The sequence below is a fragment of the Phoxinus phoxinus genome (genome assembly GCF_949152265.1).
Source record: "Phoxinus phoxinus genome assembly, chromosome: 11".
Taxonomy (NCBI): Eukaryota; Metazoa; Chordata; class Actinopteri; order Cypriniformes; family Leuciscidae; genus Phoxinus; species Phoxinus phoxinus.
In genome coordinates this window covers 34,365,343-34,384,343 of record NC_136886.1, presented here as the reverse complement: position 1 = coordinate 34,384,343, position 19,001 = coordinate 34,365,343, and the positions used below count along the sequence as shown (strand labels likewise).

Below are 19,001 nucleotides of genomic sequence, written 5' to 3'. Positions count from 1 at the left end.
TATATCACTGATTCTTGAGAGTCGGGACAAAACATGTCCCACATAGAAAAGTCTAATTTATAGCAAAAGTTAAGAAATTCATCATGATTGGCATACTTACAAAGTTAAATCTAAAGGATTTGTATATACCTATCTGATTTTTAGAATAAACTTTTTATCTTTTTGGGGAAAATTTGAAGGTTTTCTACAGGTCCATGTAGAAGGTCCATGTTATTGCACTTGTCCTCAGCAAGAGGTCACAACATTAACCATCCCAAAAAACTTTAAAAAAGCTCTACAATTGTGAAAACATATATATCAAATACAAAATAAGGGGTATACATATAAAAAACAATGCATGAAGTGAACATCAAAACAATATTTTCCATAGAAATCTGCCTATTAAAGTTGTGTCCTCAGTTTCTGTCAACTCCGTTCAGATATTTTCATAAAGCTCTTTAAATCAGGAAATAGCATGGTCAGCTATATCCCTGAGGACCCCTTTTCATCCCCTGCCTGTGGTGAATGCAGCACTACCACACATGCTCTAGTACGTTTTACATTTTTTTATATTTTAGACAAACAATATCAATATTCCTATGGTCACAGTTGCACCATGTCAATACCATCTTTCTGTTAAGATACTTTTTTTAAACCATAGTAGATTGAATTTAAGCATTTTAGTGAGGTTATTGGGACAGCTAGCAACTGAGGAAAAACTACCTAGCTGCAGTGTACAATACATGTTTTGGTGGAAAATACATGCCCTTACATCAACTCCGTCAGACGTCAACTCCGTCAGGTTCTGTGTCTGACGGAGTTGACCTGTACGATGACGGAGTTGACAAATCCACCAATAACCTCTTAATGTGCGAATATAATATTATTTGTGAATATAGTGAAGGGTTAAACTGTTATTTCAGGGTTTTATTTACACATAAATGCACATACATAGCATGCATTACATTATTTAACCGTACGCATCTGACTTGTAGAGAATGGGCAGGCAGTGGTCTGCTTATTATTGTGTAACGTGTAACTTTACCAGTACTTTAATATATATATATTTATATATATAGAGACAGATAGACAAATGAGAAGCCAGTGTAGGGCTGGGCGATATGGCCAAAAAAAATGATCACGGCAGAGGGTAGCCCCTGGTTTCCCTTATTGTTTTTTTTTTGTTTTTTATAGTTGGAAACGGTTTAATTTAAAATAGTTGGAAACGGTGTATGTGCAATATGTTTATTATAGTTTGCTTTACAGTAAGTTCAATACTCTAATAACAAGGAGTAGTTTTAGTAGTTGTGTTTAAAGAGCACATCTGTTCAATAATCAGCAATGCACACATTTTGTGTCAACACCGTCAGTTTTTCGTCAACACCGTCAGTTTTTCGTCAACACCGTCAGATCTTCGACGTTTGGATGTATGTTTTTGTTAATTTTTTTGGGAAAAAAATATTCTTCCTTCAGTTGGTGTTGTTTTTGTAATAAAGGACCATCTGATCTACATCCTCTTAGGTTTTATTTATTTAAGGAATTTGTTTTTACAATATTGAAATTAAAATCAAAGTTTGAAAATGCAAATATTTAGAAATCTGAGTTTTCAGAATAGTGTGAAATCACAACTTAAGTTTATATATTGTATTTGGTTTACATATCAGAGTAACTAAACACTATTACAATATACTTCATAACTTTAGATTCTTGTTGGATTGGAAGAATTTAAATTGTTTACTTTTTAGTGTGTCTGACGGAGTTGACACAAATCCAGTTCTGAAGGGAAACATATAAATTTGTTTAAAATGTGTTTTTATTTAGAACCTGTTCCTTTACATGGTTAAATAGCTAAGGCCTTTCTCTGCAGAAACGTATAACTCTAATTGATATAGTGTGTATTTAAAAAAAAAGTTTTTTAAAACGTGTTTTGTCCCGACTCTCAAGAATCAGTGATATATATTTTAAATGTAATTTTAGTACATAAAGTTGAACTAAATGAAAACGGGAAGAGTTGCTTAGGCAACTACAGCTGAAATAAAAAGTAATATGTAAATAAGAAAATATATTTTTTACATACTTCATTCCAGTTAACATTTATTTTATTTCAAGTATAATATGTTTAGTTTAGGGTCCAATTTTCCCTATTACGGTAATTACAACCTTTGCATCAATAAACTCCTAATCACTGCTTATTAATAGTTAGTAAGGTAGTTGTTAAGTTTAGGTATTGATTATGGGATGTAGAATATGGTCATGCAGAATACGGCATTAATATGTGCTTTATAAGCACTAATAAACAGCCAATATCCATGCATGATAATAAACAACTAGTTAATAGTGAGAATTGGACCCTAAAGTGTTTTATGGTTTTATTTTACAGTAATAACTCTGCTGTAAACGGCCCATGCATATTCAGAAAAATCTTTTTGTATTCTATGTATGATTTGGGGCTAGAAATTGTAAATAACTGAAATTTTGCAACTATTTTTTTTTTTTTTTTTACATTCTGAGAGTTGTTTCTTTCTTTCCCCAAAACATTAACTTTTGTGTTGATTCTTAACCAAACTTAAAAACAAAACTGTACAAGAGCCACAGACACGACGCAGATAAAAAAATCATATTCATCGACAAAACGCCTACTTTCCAGAACCATTAATGCAAGGAAACATTACAAAATATCCATCAGAATATCCATCAGTCTCAGTGTTTATCTTTAGTGGAACCAGATCTGAACAGAAGCTGGTTTTCCATCGCCACAGTAATCCCTCATCTGTACAGCACAGATATAATGTGAACTGAAATGTAGATTATGATCTGAAGACAAAAGCACTGAGTGATTCTCTGGAAGATATAATATAATATCATAAACATCAATCTAAAGCTATTAATCTTCTGGACTTTTAGATCTAAAGGCTTCTGTTAGTGTCGGTTGACCGGTTGTGTATATCTAGCCCAGATTTAGAAGTGTGTGTGTGTGTGTGTTTGATAGAGAGAGACGGAGTGAGTGTGTGTGTGTGTGTGTGTGAGTAAGGAGAGAGAGTGTGTGTATGTGTGTGTGTGTGTGTGTGTGTGTGTGTGAGTGAGTGAGTGAGTGAGTGAGTGAGTGAGTGAGTGAGTGAGTGAGTGAGTGAGTGAGTGAGTGAGTGAGTGAGTGAGTGAGTGAGTGAGTGAGTGAGTGAGTGAGTGAGTGTGAGAGAGAGAGAGAGAGAGAGAGAGAGAGAGAGAGAGAGAGAGAGAGTGCGTAAGGGAGTGAGTGAGTGAGTGAGTGAGTGAGTGAGTGTGAGAGAGAGAGAGAGAGAGAGAGAGAGAGAGAGAGTGCGTAAGGGAGTGAGTGCGTGTGTGAGTGTGTGAGTGAGTGAGTGAGTGAGTGAGTGTGTGTGTGTGTGTGTGTGTGTGCGAGCGAGTGTGTGTGTGTGTGCGCGAGCGAGTGTGTGTGTGTGTGTTTGTGTGTGAGAGTGAGTGAGTAAGTGAGTGAGAGAGAGAGAGTGCGCGTATGTGAGTGTGTGTGAGTGAGTGAGTGAGTGAGTGTGAGAGAGAGAGAGAGAGAGTGTGCGTAAGTGAGTGAGTGCGTGTGTGAGTGTGTGAGTGAGTGAGTGAGTGAGTGTGTGTGTGTGCGCGCGAGCGAGTGTGTGTGCGCGAGCGAGTGTGTGTGTGTGTGTGTGTGTGTACTGACTGCTGGCGTGTGATGGGGACGAGCTCTTTGGCTGTGGGAGAGAGAGAGAGAGAGTGTGTGTGTGAGAGAGTGAGAGAGAGAGAGTGTGTGTGTGTGTGAGAGTGAGAGAGTGTGCGTGTGTGTGTGTGTGTGTGTGTGTGTGTGTGTGTGTGTGTGTGTGTGTGTGTGTGTACTGACTGTGCTGGCGTGTGATGGGGACGAGCTCTTTGGCTGTGGGAGAGAGGCAGTAGATCCGTGATCCGTGTATTGTTGCTTCGGTCTCCGTGTAATCCTCGAAGGAGCAATCCACTCCTGCGGAAAGATCCGGAACGTTCCGGGCCTCGAGGACCAGCTGGCAGATCAATGCAGAAAACAGACAAAGTGAAGAAGCTTGGCTCACGTTCCCATATTTCATCTGAAGGAGAGTTGTTTTTAAACCACACTCTACACGACATCTGCTGCTCCATATTGCTGCGTATCTGCTAACTCTCCTCATGAACGTCGATGCAGAGGCGTCGGAGAAGCCCAGTGTTGGGGAACTCGTTACAAGTAACTTGAGTTATGTAATCGGATTACTTTTATAAGTAACTAGTAAAGTAACTCATTACTTTTTCAATTTACAACAAAATATGGAAGTTACTTTTTCAAATAAGTAGCGCTAGTTACGGTTTCACATTTATTGACTGACAGCTCTCCTGTCAACATGTCGAGAGAAATAAAGTGAGTGTGTGTGTGTGTGTGTGTGTGTTGGTTATTTTAGTTCAAGACTAAATGTGAACATGCATTTACTCATCTCACAGCCACGAAAACATTCAGTCTTCCTCAAAATGAATAAAAACGGTAAAATGCAATCTCAGAATTTTACGCAAAACTTTTATAATTAACTATATTAAATTACACTGATATACTTTATGTATTTAATCTCACTTTATTAACCAATGTGTTTGCTGCTGACCTTCAATGATCTAATACAACCACACTAATAAGCAAAAATTACTTTAGATTAGATTTAGAAATAATAGTGTTGAACTTCTTCTCCTGTATCCTATTGTTCTTTAATCCAGAATAACAGCAGCTGACAGGTTTGAGCGGCGCCCTCTACTGTACAGGAGTAAATATGCATTTCCTTCAGCCTGAGGAGCATTCACTTCACTTTTGCTGTGAAAGGGCCTTTACATTTGCCAAAAGTACAACTTTTTTTGATGTTATAAAATAAAAAAACAAAACAAAACAAGCAAGCCCAGCCCAGGTGAGGAAAAGTAATGTAACGCATTACTTTTCATTAAAAGTCACTAAGTACCTCAATTGACCCTCCGCAGTGAGCTTGATTGACAGGTGATCTGACCAATCATACTTCGCCATCCACCATTTTGTCGGACAAAGCAGTCAGGAGAGTTAGTAGATTAACACTGGAGGATTTGAGCTTGAGAAGCGGCGTGTACTGACGTCTTTCCGCGGTTAAAACAACATTCCTTCTGATGTTCATTCATGTTTATTTGATGCTATAAATGAACTAAAGGAAGAGATGATCGGTTCACGAGCGGCTTTAACTGAGGCGACACAGTGATCTGTCACACACATTAAAGAGCCACAAAACGCTATTTATTGTTTAAATTTCTTAAAAAAAAAAAAAAAAAAAAAATTTGGAGGTGAGACTTTGTTTAATATGTTTAATATCAAAAGTAAGCTGGTCTGTGTCTGTCAGTGTGTTGTCAGTGTCTCTCTGCTCCACGATGTATTTTTCACTGCGTGAGAACATGGTGTGTGTGAGAGCGGCGTAGCTTGTCGTCGGGCATAGCGACAGTAACTAAGGGGGGCGGGTCTTTGCGAACAGTCAATTAGCTACTTCTTTTGGGAGTAAAGATCCTTGAACACTGAGTCAGAAATTTTCGGATGTGTTTTTTCGTGTTCGTCATTCAGTGGCTCTGGATTGTCAAAACACTTCTCGAAATGCTTGCTACGGATGCGAAGAAAGCAGAAAATCAAACCCGATCCACACTTTTTTTATGACGGACAAAAGTTTTACAGGTAGTGTGTACCGGTAAACGTGATTGATTGATGAAATTTCTGCCTCCGTGTGCAAGGACCTTAAGGCAATATTGTAATGCATTACTTTTACTTTCCCCAACACTGGATATAAGTGGCTGTGCATGTAGCATCTACTCTAACACACACACACACACACACACACACACACACCTGGACTTCGGCCATGGTGACGGAGATGTTGTTGGGCTGGACCGTCAGCTCCACACACTGATCCGCTCGAGAAGCGAATCTCTGGGGTTCGTCTGCTCGTTCACAGCGATCACGGCGAGAACATCTGAGGAGAGAGAGAGAACAAACTCACGTCAGCACAGCAGTTCTGGAGCGCTCCAGAGCATCAGTACAGTATACACTAATATATATACACTAATAATATATATATACACACTAATATGGTCAACACCGAGACGCTTGAGCTCCACTGAAGGACTTCAAATCATCATTAAAGCCGATTATGGGCTGAACATTCATTTTCTTGACAGGGTTTTCAGAAACATTCTTCCATAAAGAGTTTAAAGCCATGAATCAAACCAACCAGCTTCCAAACTAATCATAAATAATTTAATTTTAAGCATATGAACTTGAGATATCGTGTACTTCACAGACAGTAGAATATACAATTTCTGACATCTTAATTATGAAGTATCACGATTAATCGCGTCTAACATAAAAGTTTGTGTTTATATAATACTGTATGAGCATACACACACACATTATATAAACATATACATTTTATATATATATATATATATATACTGTATACATACACACATTAGTATATTAAATGAGTAAATAAAAAAATCTTGAATATATAAAACAAACAATTATGCATCTAAACCTCGAGTTGGCAGAAATTTGCTATATAAAAAAACATCATTATTATTATTTATTAATAAACACACACACAGACAGCCACACGTGTCTAGGCACTATATAAATTAGGCATTATTCATGTTTTATTACTATTATTATTATATATATATACACGTGTGTGTGTGTGTGTGTGTGTGTGTGTGTGTGTGTGTGTGTGTGTGTGTGTGTGTGTGTGTGTGTGTGTGTGTGTGTGTGTGGTGCCAACTAAATCTCTCTTCAATGGGAATTTGAAAACCAAATAAAGTGTATTAAAGTTGTTGAAATCACATATATCATCGCAGATATCATCACTGTGACCTTCGGTGTTCGGCATTAAAGTTTGTTATTGTTATTCAATAATAGTGTCACTATGGAGAACATAAATGTGATGTTTTACATCTGGAAGCTGACTTCTGCTCTCCTCTGGCGTGTAATGTGGACGTTACACAGGAAAACTATTTAAACGGTTTCTCTGTGGCTCAAACTGCGGTAGAAAGGGCCGTTTGCTGCTAATGTTTGCCAGAAGGTTTGGCAGAGCATCATATTTTTACACAGACAGACTGAGGCTCATGTGTGTGTTCATACGCAGCGCTGAAATCATCTGCGCTGGAGCGAGACCCGAGCGCTCAGACATGAACACACACACACACACACACACACACACTTCATGAATCCCTGAAGGGCAAACTCAGACATCTGAAGATAAAGCTGACATCTGAATCTTCAGGGAGACTCACTGAATGTGACGGTTATTGTGGAAGAGAGAGTGACGGGAGTGTGTTTCGGCTTTTAATTATTTCTTAACCACAGTTTGAGTTCATGGCTAATGTTTCTGTCGTGACGGAGATCAGAGGAGCGTCAAGGACCCGCTTATGTGGATCATAATGAATATTTCCACTTCAGCCTGAGGAAGAGTTTGATGAACTGATGCGCAAAGACACGCTAGATAGATGGTGGTAAACCACACACACACACACACACACACACACACACGTACGTTAAGGACGACACTTTTTTAACCCTGAAAAGTCTTGAATCTGAAATATTCAGAAAACAAATTAGTACAAAAAGAAATTCTGATGCTTGTCATGTAAATACCTAAAATATTTATAACAGTATTAGCAGATACTGACATAAAATGCATATGAATATCAGTCATCACTCTATATCTGCCAGTAATAGTTCTTAGTAAGATGATATTTAAACGCTTAATTTTATTATGATCAAAGCTCTGTCGTTTTAAAACATATAATGCAATGCAATACAATAATGATTGAGAGATGAACAAATAAACCTTCCCTCAAAAGCCTGATGATCATATTTTTAGACTCATGATTTTTCTAATCAACATGTTTGGATGATCAATAAACCTCCAGTAAGTGTTCATCTTGAAATATTAAATTATGAAGTTTATCAGTACAGGTTTTACAGCACACGCGTGAATCACGAGCTGAAGGTGAACATTTGTACAGTTATACTAGAAAACCTTTTACTTGTGAACTATAAATCCGGTGAAAGAATTTGAGCAACCTGATTTTCAGAATGATTTGATCATGTTTTTCATGAATTAATATAATACAGAAGTGTTTCTAGGGTTATTCAGTTCATTAATTGGGTTAAATGTTCAACTTATTTATGTCTGTCAAATGAGATGTAATGTAAAGTCGAGGAAAAGTGTAGATGTGTGTTTGTGTTTGCTTACATGTTGTGAAGGACACACCAGCCGCAGTGAGGATCTCTGGAGCTCAGACACTCGGAGCAGCTCGTGTGCTGAGAACAGCTCTCCACCGGCACACGCGTCACCTGCACAACACACACACACACACGTTAATCATATCACACACAGAGCAAATCAGAGTATAACTGCTGTAAAGCAGCACATCTGTGGTCAAAGCATGAGTCGCTTCAGGCTAGAGATGAGCGCTGGAGGGTGAGAAGTGTTTGCTGCTGTGTGTGTGTGTGTGTGTGTGTGTGTGTGTGTGTGTGTGTGTGTGTGTGTGTGTGTGTGTGTGTGTGTGTGTGTGCGCGCGCATATGGAAGGCACAGAATCAGCTTCTCACACGCTGCGCCATCTGACAGTTACCACGGAGATCAGCATTTGATTGACAGGATCCCTGAATCCCTCCTGCCGAAAACAGAATAACATCAGTGTGTGTGTGTGTGTGTGTGTGTGTGTGTGTGTGTGTGTGTGTGTGTGTGTGTGTGTGTGTGTGTGTGTGTGTGTGTGTGTGTAAAAGGACGCAAATGAGAAATAGCAGGAAAGAAGGAAGGAAATTGTGAAAGCAAAACCAGGGAAGACAAAGTTGTGTTGTTCTGGCCCATCAGTTCATGCGATGACCATCTTTATAATAAAAGTTATTTATAAAAGATATCACAAGATAACACTTAGATGACAGATTTTAGCCTTGAAGTAGCACATGCTATATGTAGCTAATAACACAAAATGATGTATAATTACAAGCAAACTAACCCTAAACCAAACCAAACAATAACCTACATATAGATAATCAATATTAATCAGCAATTACTTGTGTAATTACATTGTAACATCATGTACACAATTATTATAATATTATCAATACATAACTTTAAAGGGAAATCTTTAACTTTAAATCGCACACACACGTGATGGATGAATCCACTTTAATCGCACTCTCTCTCTCACACACACACACACCACACACACACACGAGTATCAGTTTACAAGGTGAGAAACAGTGAAGGAGGGATGAAGACAAGCAGAGATGAAGAACAGATGGTGAGATAGTGAGGATGGCGAGGTCAGGTCTCTCTCTGTGTGTGTGTGTGTGTGTGTGTGTGTGTGTGTGTGTGTGTGTGTGTGTGTGTAAACGTTTAGGGTTCAGGGCACATCCGTTTCTCTGTAAAATAAGTTCACCATATGCAGCCTGTCAGCATGTGCGTGTGTGTGTGCGCGTGTTTAAATATACAGTGTAAAATAAAGAAAACGAGTATGCATTAAAGACAACATTGTTTGACGCAAGCTCAATATTAATTTGTCATTTTAATACATGGTGAAAGTCATCATGTAACACACACAGGCGAGCAGCCGTGAGCGGCGTTCATCTGATATTCAGCGTGTTAAACTGCAGCCTGAAGCCAAAACACACGCAAATGAATTCAAGATAAATGACACACACACACTACACCTGATGATAGTGTGTCAAAACACACATTCAATCTCAGAGATGAGGAAAACTCAGCGCCTCAGGCTTCAAACGTCAATCAAATATGTGACATGATGATGACGCATGTGTGTGACATAAATAACACACACACACACATCTCAGATACAACAGAAACTCAAAGCTATCAGCTGATGTGGGAGATGATTGTGTGTTTGTGTCTTGGACAACATTCCCACAGGACACGCTTTTACATTACGAACATCTCAAATATAATATATATTTTGCAACAAACATGAACAATTACATGAAAGAATGAAGTAAGGAATCATAAAAATCAGAATGGCAGAAAAAGAAAGTTAAATGTAAAAAAAGACAGAAATAAGAGATTTACCCACATGAAAACTCAAAAATGAAAAAAAAAAAAAAATTTAAAAGATAAAATAAGTCTCTAATGTCCCCAGAGTGTGTGTGTGAAGTTTTAGCTCAAAATAGATATTTTTATATAGCATGTTAAAGTGTCACTGTTTGAGCGTGAGCAAAAACACACCGTTCTGTGTCTGTCCCTTTAAATGCAAATGAGCTGCTGCTCCCGGCAAAGGGGGCGGAGCTACAAGGGCACACACTAGAGGATGGATACCCGACCCGAGCCCGACGGGACCCGACGGGCCGGGCCGGGTTCGGACAGATATTTAGAAATGATGTTCGGGTTCGGGTCGGGCTCGGTCACATCAGCGCGATAAGGCATTGAACATTTTAAATTTAAAACAGCTTATGTAGGTAGCCGATGTGCCTGATGCTTTCACTTGATGCAAACGTTCGTTTTTGTGATTAAAATACATGTAAAATATTACCATAACATCCGTCTTCCTGTGTGCGGACATTTGTTTATGTAGCCGTGTCAACGAAACATGTGCACATTGTGCGCGCGCCAGGTGTTAAGAGCGCTTGTTGCTCCGCGCGCTGATGCGCTTGTCCTGTTGACATTTCCGATTGCCTTCCTACAGTTGCTTAATAAAAGCGGCTTTCCACACAAACAAACGTACAATTGTCATTAGTATGAGAAAAAAATGGGATTTTAACTGTCGGGCTCGGGTCGGGCTCGAACATAAATATCTTTGTGCCTGTCGGGCTCGGGTCGGGTTCGGTTACTGCTCTGTCGGACGCGGGCCGGGCTCGGACTGAAAAAGTCGGCCCGATCCGCACTCTAGCACACACACACACTGAACATATCAAAAACTTTTAGCCTTTTATGTTCAAACCGGAGTCAGAAAGATGGAGAGACTCAAGAAGAAGTGACATGTAGAAGAACAGGACATTTCTGAACGGTTAGTTGATAAATTTATGTAGATTATGTGTAGTTATCTTCTAGTCATTGATTAGCATATTCTGTGATGATAATCTATAAATCGTGTTCAGGGGGCGGGGTTTATGTAAATGTTAGGGTTGCTGATGTCACTAACCCAGGAGGAATGTCGTGTAGTTCCTTCCAGCCGTTTGTTGTAGTTCTTATAAAAAAGCAAATCTCCCTTTGCTTTGAACTTTGAGTGTTGTAACTTTGCAGATGTTATTTATGATCAAACAGCAACATTACACACTAACTACAGTTAGAAAAGTCAAATCATAATCAACCACCCCTTTAAACTAACATTGATCCAATGTGAAAGCTTTCTTTTTTCTATTTAACTTGACCCAGCATGTCCATCTGACACGTGATCACACAAGAGGAAACTTTCTCTCTTACTGTACATTACTGTCAGTGGGTTACAGTAAAAACACCTCAGCGAATCAAGAGGCTTTTAATGCAGACCCTACACACACACACACACACACACACACTTCTTAATTGTAGTAAGACTGGATGATTCACTCTGTGCTGATATGAAGGATTATGGGATTAACTTTTGCTCCAGATGATCAATGATTTGATTAGACAGAACAAAAAGGTTAAGACTCTAAAACGCAGCGGCTTAAACACACGCTCCTGTGTGTCCGTGATAACCTCCCTCACACACTCACACCATCACACTCCTCTTTATAAACCAGTTCCTTCAGTCAACCTAAATCATGCATTATCCTACACGTGTAGCATTTATTTTATTCCCAGCAGTCCATTTATAATGTTAGTGGAGGTCTTGTCTCACTGTAAATTACCTCTGATCTATGATTCATTAACTCCACATTCCTGTTAGAATACATTCTGATAATACAAAAACCATATAGTTACTAGGAATTTGTGTCATTTTTCTAGTACGAATATCTACATTTTAAAACCAAGACTCATTTACTTGAGATGTTAAGATGTTAAGTCTTGTTTTCTGAAAAAAGTTTAAATTTAAAACAAGTAAGAATATCTACCAATGGGGTCAGAAAAATAAACTTAATTAAGAACATTTGTCCAAATTAGCAGAAATTACTTTTGCAGTGTTTGTATATTAGCTGTGGCGGCCATCTTGTCACAGTCAGCTCGCTCACTCGTAACATTGTGTTTTAAAGGGGCATGTACTTTTTAAATAACCATAACTTAACCATAGCTAAATTTTCTACCGATTTTCAAACGGGTTGTTATAAACGTCAGAGATGTAGTTATGACACTGCATACTTATGAATAATTATAATATTATATATTTCAACATGTTCAAGCATCCAGAATTATAGCCACGTTAATAACGTTTGTAAATCCGTCAAGATTTCAGCGAGATAAGAGTATCTGTGTTCGTGCAGATCACTCGCCTTACATCAGGAACCACAGAGCCCGCGTGACAAGATGGCCGCCGGTGATGCCGTTAGAGACTCCGCGTAAGACATCTAGCCTTTATTATGTATATCTATGGTTGAGACATCATTCTGACTCTGAACAGGTTGTTTTTGCAGGTTAGTTTAAATCCACTTTGATGAGATTGATACGGTAAAATTGACACCATCGTTACTTTCATATCACTGATCAAGAGCTGAGAATCAGATATGATGAGCGTTTGCTTTCTGACCAATCACAGCAGACTGGGCCATCTGACCAATCACAGCAGACTGGGCCATCTGACCAATCAGAGCAGAGCAGCTCTCAGAGAGGCGGGGTTTAGAGAGACTGAATCTTCAAACGAAGCGTTTCAGAGACTGAGAAAAGAGCTGACGCTGCTGTGGAGATTATGAGGAAATTAAAGTGTTTTTGAGCTTTGAATGCGTGTAAACCTGTTGTAGGAGACTCTAAACACAATTAGGAGCCTTTAAATAGCATAATATGGCTGCTTTAAATTCTGTCTGACTGAGGAGGGCGTTCTGAGTTTGATTCCCGTGTGAGTGTCATCCAGATGTGTGTGTAATCTGGAGCTGTAAGAGCTGATGCTGGTTCGCCCCGGGCCGAGCGGAGCGGACGGCGAGAGAGAGGAGACAGGCTATCAAACACTTTTTAATTAAGTGCTGGAGAACAAGGGGCCAATGCTAAATTACTCTGTCAGGGCTTTAAATGGAGCTTGTGCTTTTTCTGAGCAGCGCCGCAGACTCTCTGCCAGCCGCTTTCATTATCCTGAGAAGAGAAGTCAAGGAACAGGAAAAATAGAAACTGACAGAACACAAAGAGACGAATGACTTCTTGAATTTTACGGGCGTATTCTACAGGAGACACCATCATTTCATCGCAAATGTTTAAAAATGTCACTGTATAGTCTCAAACACTCACATTCATATAAAAATCATTAGAAAACACATTTTACATTTTTTTTCCAGCTCAAACACTCTCTCCATCTGTCATTGGTCAGTCAGACAGATAACCCCGCCCCCAAACTCATGTGATTGGTTGAGTCAGAACAAGTCGACGTGCAGTTTGTGTGTTAATCTACATTTTACGACGACATAAAACATGGTAGTGTAATAATCATTCACAGAGCGGGAAGCTAACACTGGAAATTAAGAGCATGGCAACACACGAGTGTGTGTTACATCACAGCAGATTAAGTTTAAACGTCACACTTTACATAATATCATGAGTTTGTGATGATTATTATTGATGATGTGTCAGGCAGTGATGTTTTAGAAGTAAAAGGAAGATCAATGGAGTCTCATGTGACGTATATTACAAAAGTGTGTGTGTGTGTGTGTGTGTGTGTGTGTGTGTGTGTGTGTGTGTGTGTGTGTGTGTGTGTGTGTGTGTGTGTGTGTGTGTGTACACTAAAACATCAATAATCAGATCAGATGACACACTGTAATGTACATCATCTCATTGATCACTGACTGTATGTTCTACATGTGTGTAAGACATTAAAATACCACACACACACACACACACACACACACACACACACACACGCACGCATGACCGATAGATCAATAAAGAAACGCCTGAAGCATTCAAAACTCCCACTCAGTGCTAAAAAAAAATCATAAATAAGTAAAAGTATGTCCATTTTGTATGTAATTGTGTCTGTTTCACATGTCAAATAAGATAATGACCAAAAACCAATGCACATCTTAATGGAAATAACATCACAACATTTATTTCCATCACAAGGTGCATGATTTTTTGGTCAAGATCTTGTGTTGTCAATGCAAGAGTCCAGCTCTCTGTAAAGTCTCCTCCAGCACATCCAGAAGTGAATATTCATGTGTGAAAGTGATTCTTCATGATCCTCACAACCATTCCTTCACAATCTGAGCCGGATGAATCTCTACATTGACATGATGATGTGTCTTCCTACATGGTCGTTTAATAAATGAAAAGCTACACACTCCATCAGTTAGGGTTAGAAGAACTGCAGCCAAACATTTAACATGCTAGACACATAATAATCTCTGCAATAATGATCCAGTCATCGACTCTGAAGCATGCGTGTATGTAGGGCAGTGTATATGTATGTCAGTGTGCAATGACATGAAGATGAAATATTGGTTGCATGACGAGCATCACGTTTGTAAAAGCTTTGTGCAGAACCGTCTGAGTTGGAATGAATAGATTATGCGTAACGAACACACACATCCTACTTGTGGGACTATTAAAGCATTAGTTCAGCCAGAAGTGTAAACTCTGTCAGTAATGACTCTCCTCATGTTGTTCCCCGTCAGACTCTCCTTCATCTTCAGAACACAAATGAAGATATTAGTGATTAAATCTGAGAGTGTCTCACTCCTCCATAGGCTTCTAGTGTAATTGAAACTTGCCGGCCCAGAAAGTTAGTAAAGACAATGTTTAAAATAGTCCGAGTGACTACAGCGGCTCAACCTTAAGTTTATCAAGCGACCAGAATACTTTGTGCACAAAAAATAAGCACTTTATTGAACTCTTGATGTTCTCTGTGTTCCTCTGAGTGAGTTCACGAGTGTAACAGCGCAGCGCTTCTGGGGTGTACGGCAGAACGGAGGCTCACTATTGGCCGATGCTGGTCATGTGTGTAATGCTGGCCAATAGTGAGCCTCCGTTCTGCCGTACACCCCAGAAGCGCTGCGCTGTTACACTCGTGAACTCACTCAGAGGAACACACAGAGAACACCAAACAATATTTTAGTTTGTTTTTGCGCACAAAAAGTATTCTCGTCGCGCCGTGCTACGTTAGATTTCACAAACGTAATTCCTATCGACCAGCTCACGGCGTTCGTGACTCGACTAGTCGAGACTGTTTTCCAAGATGGCTCCTGCCTGTATACGCCTAATGTACCATACTGTCTTTATAAAGTATCTTCTTATTAAAGGTGCTCTAAGCGATGTCACGCATTTTTAGGCCAAATTTTTTTTGGTCACATACAGCAAATATCTCCTCACTATCCGCTAGCTGTCTGTCTCCTGAACACACTCTAAAAAAAACGCGGTCTCTGTGGACACCCCAGGCTCCACAAACAGCAACAAAAACAGACTGGACTAACCCGCACCACAACATAACAAAGTGTTCCAGCCAATCACCGACAAGAAGGATTTGGGGGTGGGGTTTGGGGGGTTAGTGCGCGGACGAGGAGGAGGGAGGGTCTAGCTAGCCTCCGTTTTGTTTGACAATAGTTCGAACGTCAACAAGAAGTGACGTCACCCAGGATCGCTTAGAGAACCTTTAAACTGTCTGAACACTTACACAGTTCTCAATGCTTCGGTTTGCATGTAGGGACCCTCATTATGCGGCCGTGTTAGTGTGAGGCTATTCTGAGCCTTGTTAGTGGAACTAACTAGCGATTTACTTTTACCTATTCTATGCCCCATATACTAGCGTTATAAGCGAATCAGTTTTTAGAGATAAAACTCTTTACATTCGATTATCATGAAAACGCATCCCAGAGAACCATGTGTTGAGCCGCTGTCGTCACTCGGACTATTGTAAACATCGTCTTTACTAACTTTCTGGGCCGGCAGGTTTTAATTACACTAGAAGCCTATAGAGGAGTGAGACAGCGCTCAGATTTAATCACTAATATCTTCATTTGTGTTTCTGAAGATGAAGGAGAGTCTGACGGGAAACAACATGAGGGGAGTCATTACTGACAGAGTTTACATTTCTGTGTGAACTAACAGTTTAAGATTTCCTACATTTTGACATTTTAATGCCAATTAAGCACATTTTTGCTTATTGCACATTGTTAACAGCGCTATATAAATGAAGATGACTTGACATTTTGACATCAAATTCTGTATCGAAAGTGATCCGGTCCAGGAGATCCTCATCATGAAGTGTGTGTAAGCGCGTGCTCACCTGTCTGTCGGTGAGTGTGTAGATGAACTGGAGGTCGGGGCTGAACAGCATGTCCCGTAACACCGGACTGCCCTCGCTCACCGGGACGCTCTCGTACACCAGCGCCGGGCGGGACGGGCTCACGGAATTAATCAGAATCTGACAAAACAAGAGCATCAACATCTCATTAATATCTCATAACACCAGCGCAATCCTCTCACACACAGAATAGCACGACACGAGGCCAAACGCTTTCATCATGTGAAAACACAAACATCATTACAATAATGACATCAGACCGTCAGGACGAGCTAATCGCCGCGGATATAATCATCCCAGCGTCTCTCAGGAGAGAATCGGCGGGAGGATGAGAGCCGGGATCAAATCCCTCATTCAGCATCAATCTCTCCGCACCACTACAAGAGGATTACAGACATCAGCCGCTAATTGAATCATACAATGAAGACAGACGCAACTGTTACACCGACAGACACGGCACATTTATACAGGCTTATACTGTACCAACACACACACACACACACACTTCAGCGAAGTCTTAGCTGTTCACGAAGCCCTTCTGAAATCAATGGCATTCCGTAATTAATCATTATGATTTATTCAAACTCATTACGAATCAAATAGTAATGAGAATGAAAGAACATTTAGCAAAAAACAAGAAATTGAAAGTGACAGGGTTCCTTTTAAAGGGATTTCTTTATGTAGAATAAATCTGAAGATATTTAACAAAACATCAAGGATATATATATATTTTTGTTGAGTTAATGATAAAACAAGTCTTATTTACTTTATTGGACATAATTTAAGCATTTTTAAGCATTTTCCAGCTTTTTTATTTATTTGGTTCTGAATTTTGAGTTATCAGCAGCCAAAAATGAGCCCATGTCTATATGAAATCCCAAATTGATTATATTAATTGTTATTAAAATGTAGTTTTCCGAGCACTAATTGTTGGTTGAGCTCCAATTATGGATATCAGTACATTTGTATATGCCAACAATGGTAGATATTTATTCATTTTAAAATGTATTACATTACCCAGGAATTACATTTTCATGGGGAAAAAGAACGGATTTACAAAAAAAAAAGGTTAATTAATTACATTCTTGAAATGTGTGCATGTCATTGCATTACATACACAACACTCTAACAAGTATAGTCCTAAAAGTTGTATTTTTTGCTAGTTAAATTTTTTCACATTTTAAATCCTTATCCGTCACACACACACACACACACACACACACACACACACACACACACACACACACACACACACACACACACACACACGCACACACACGCATACACACACACACGCATACATACACACACGCATACATACAGTACACATGCACGCACACACACATACACACACACACGCGTACATGCACACACACACACACTTCAAAAATGTGGAGTCATTAAATAAAAAGGAAGAAAAAATTAATTAATACTTTTATTCATCAAGGATGCATTTAATTGATCAAAAGTGACATTTATAATGTTACAAAAGGTGATATTTCTAATAAACGCTCTTCTTTTAGAAATTTCTATTTATCAAAGAATTCTGAAAGATATAATGTATCAGTTTCCACAAAAATATGAATAATGAAGCAGCACAACTGTTTTCAACACTGATAATAATCATAAATGTGTCTTGAACATCAGTTCATCATATTATTCTGATTTCTGAAGGATCATGTGACACTGAAGACTGGAGTAATGATGCTGAAAATTCAGATTTGATCACAGGAATAAATTACACTTTACTATATATTCACATAGAAAACGGTTATTTTAGATTGCAATAATATTTCAATATTTTGATCAAATAAATGCAGCATTGGTGATCATAAAGGACTAAAAAAACAGTAGTGTATATAGCAAAATTAAGTCATTATTCACTACAAATCTCCAGCGGTCGACAGTCACAGGTTCGGGTTTGGGACACGAGGCTGAATGATGACGGGCGTTTCATTGAGATACAGTGAGCACGAGTGTATCCGTGTTACGAGACCCAGTGGAAGTGTGTATTACTGATGTAAATATGAGGGGAAGCGCGCTGTTCTTGCATGTTCAACACATTCATCACTTCTATTGCTCTCAATAAACATGCGCCATTAACCGAGTGTGACGCAGTGATCGCTTCAGAGGATCACACACACACACACACACACACACACACACACACTATCTCAAACCACATCAAATCACTTACACACTCCGCACACATCAATGAGCATTACACATATCAAACTGTGATTTAGAGCCATTAGACCCAATGCAAGGAAAATATGAAAATAAAGCCACCTGGGATTATGCTGCCTGCAATAAACGGCACAATAACCGTCGAGAAAACGACGATTAATCCACAATAAATAATACAACAGAATCCAGTCATTTCCAAAGGAATGATTTGCGTAATATATTAAGGTTTTAAACTTTTAATATTGGCAAAAAATATTCCAGTAAGTTGAGATGTAATCAATATCTGAGTTTGGATAACCTTTATTCTAAGTGTAATTAATACATAAATTAGTCATGAGTAATAAATATATATATATACACACACACACACACACACACATATATGTTACTATAGGGTTACGGTTTGGTGTAAGTGTAATTAATACTGTAATTTTACTATTAGTAAGAAATGAAACTACGTCA

At 39.0% G+C, this 19,001-nt stretch overlaps 1 protein-coding gene across 1 annotated transcript in view; it reads right to left on the bottom strand.

Moving 5' to 3' along the window:
• plxna1b (plexin A1b) overlaps positions 1–19,001 on the bottom strand; it is a 113,049-nt gene that overhangs the window by 33,056 nt on the left and 60,992 nt on the right. Inside the window, exons 4-7 of the mRNA XM_079629513.1 lie at positions 16,335–16,472; positions 8,232–8,332; positions 5,831–5,954; positions 3,830–3,983 (exon numbers count right to left, since the gene is read on the bottom strand). Of these exons, the coding sequence (XP_079485639.1) occupies positions 3,830–3,983; positions 5,831–5,954; positions 8,232–8,332; positions 16,335–16,472 (517 nt within the window). The remainder of the gene's footprint in view (positions 1–3,829; positions 3,984–5,830; positions 5,955–8,231; positions 8,333–16,334; positions 16,473–19,001) is intronic.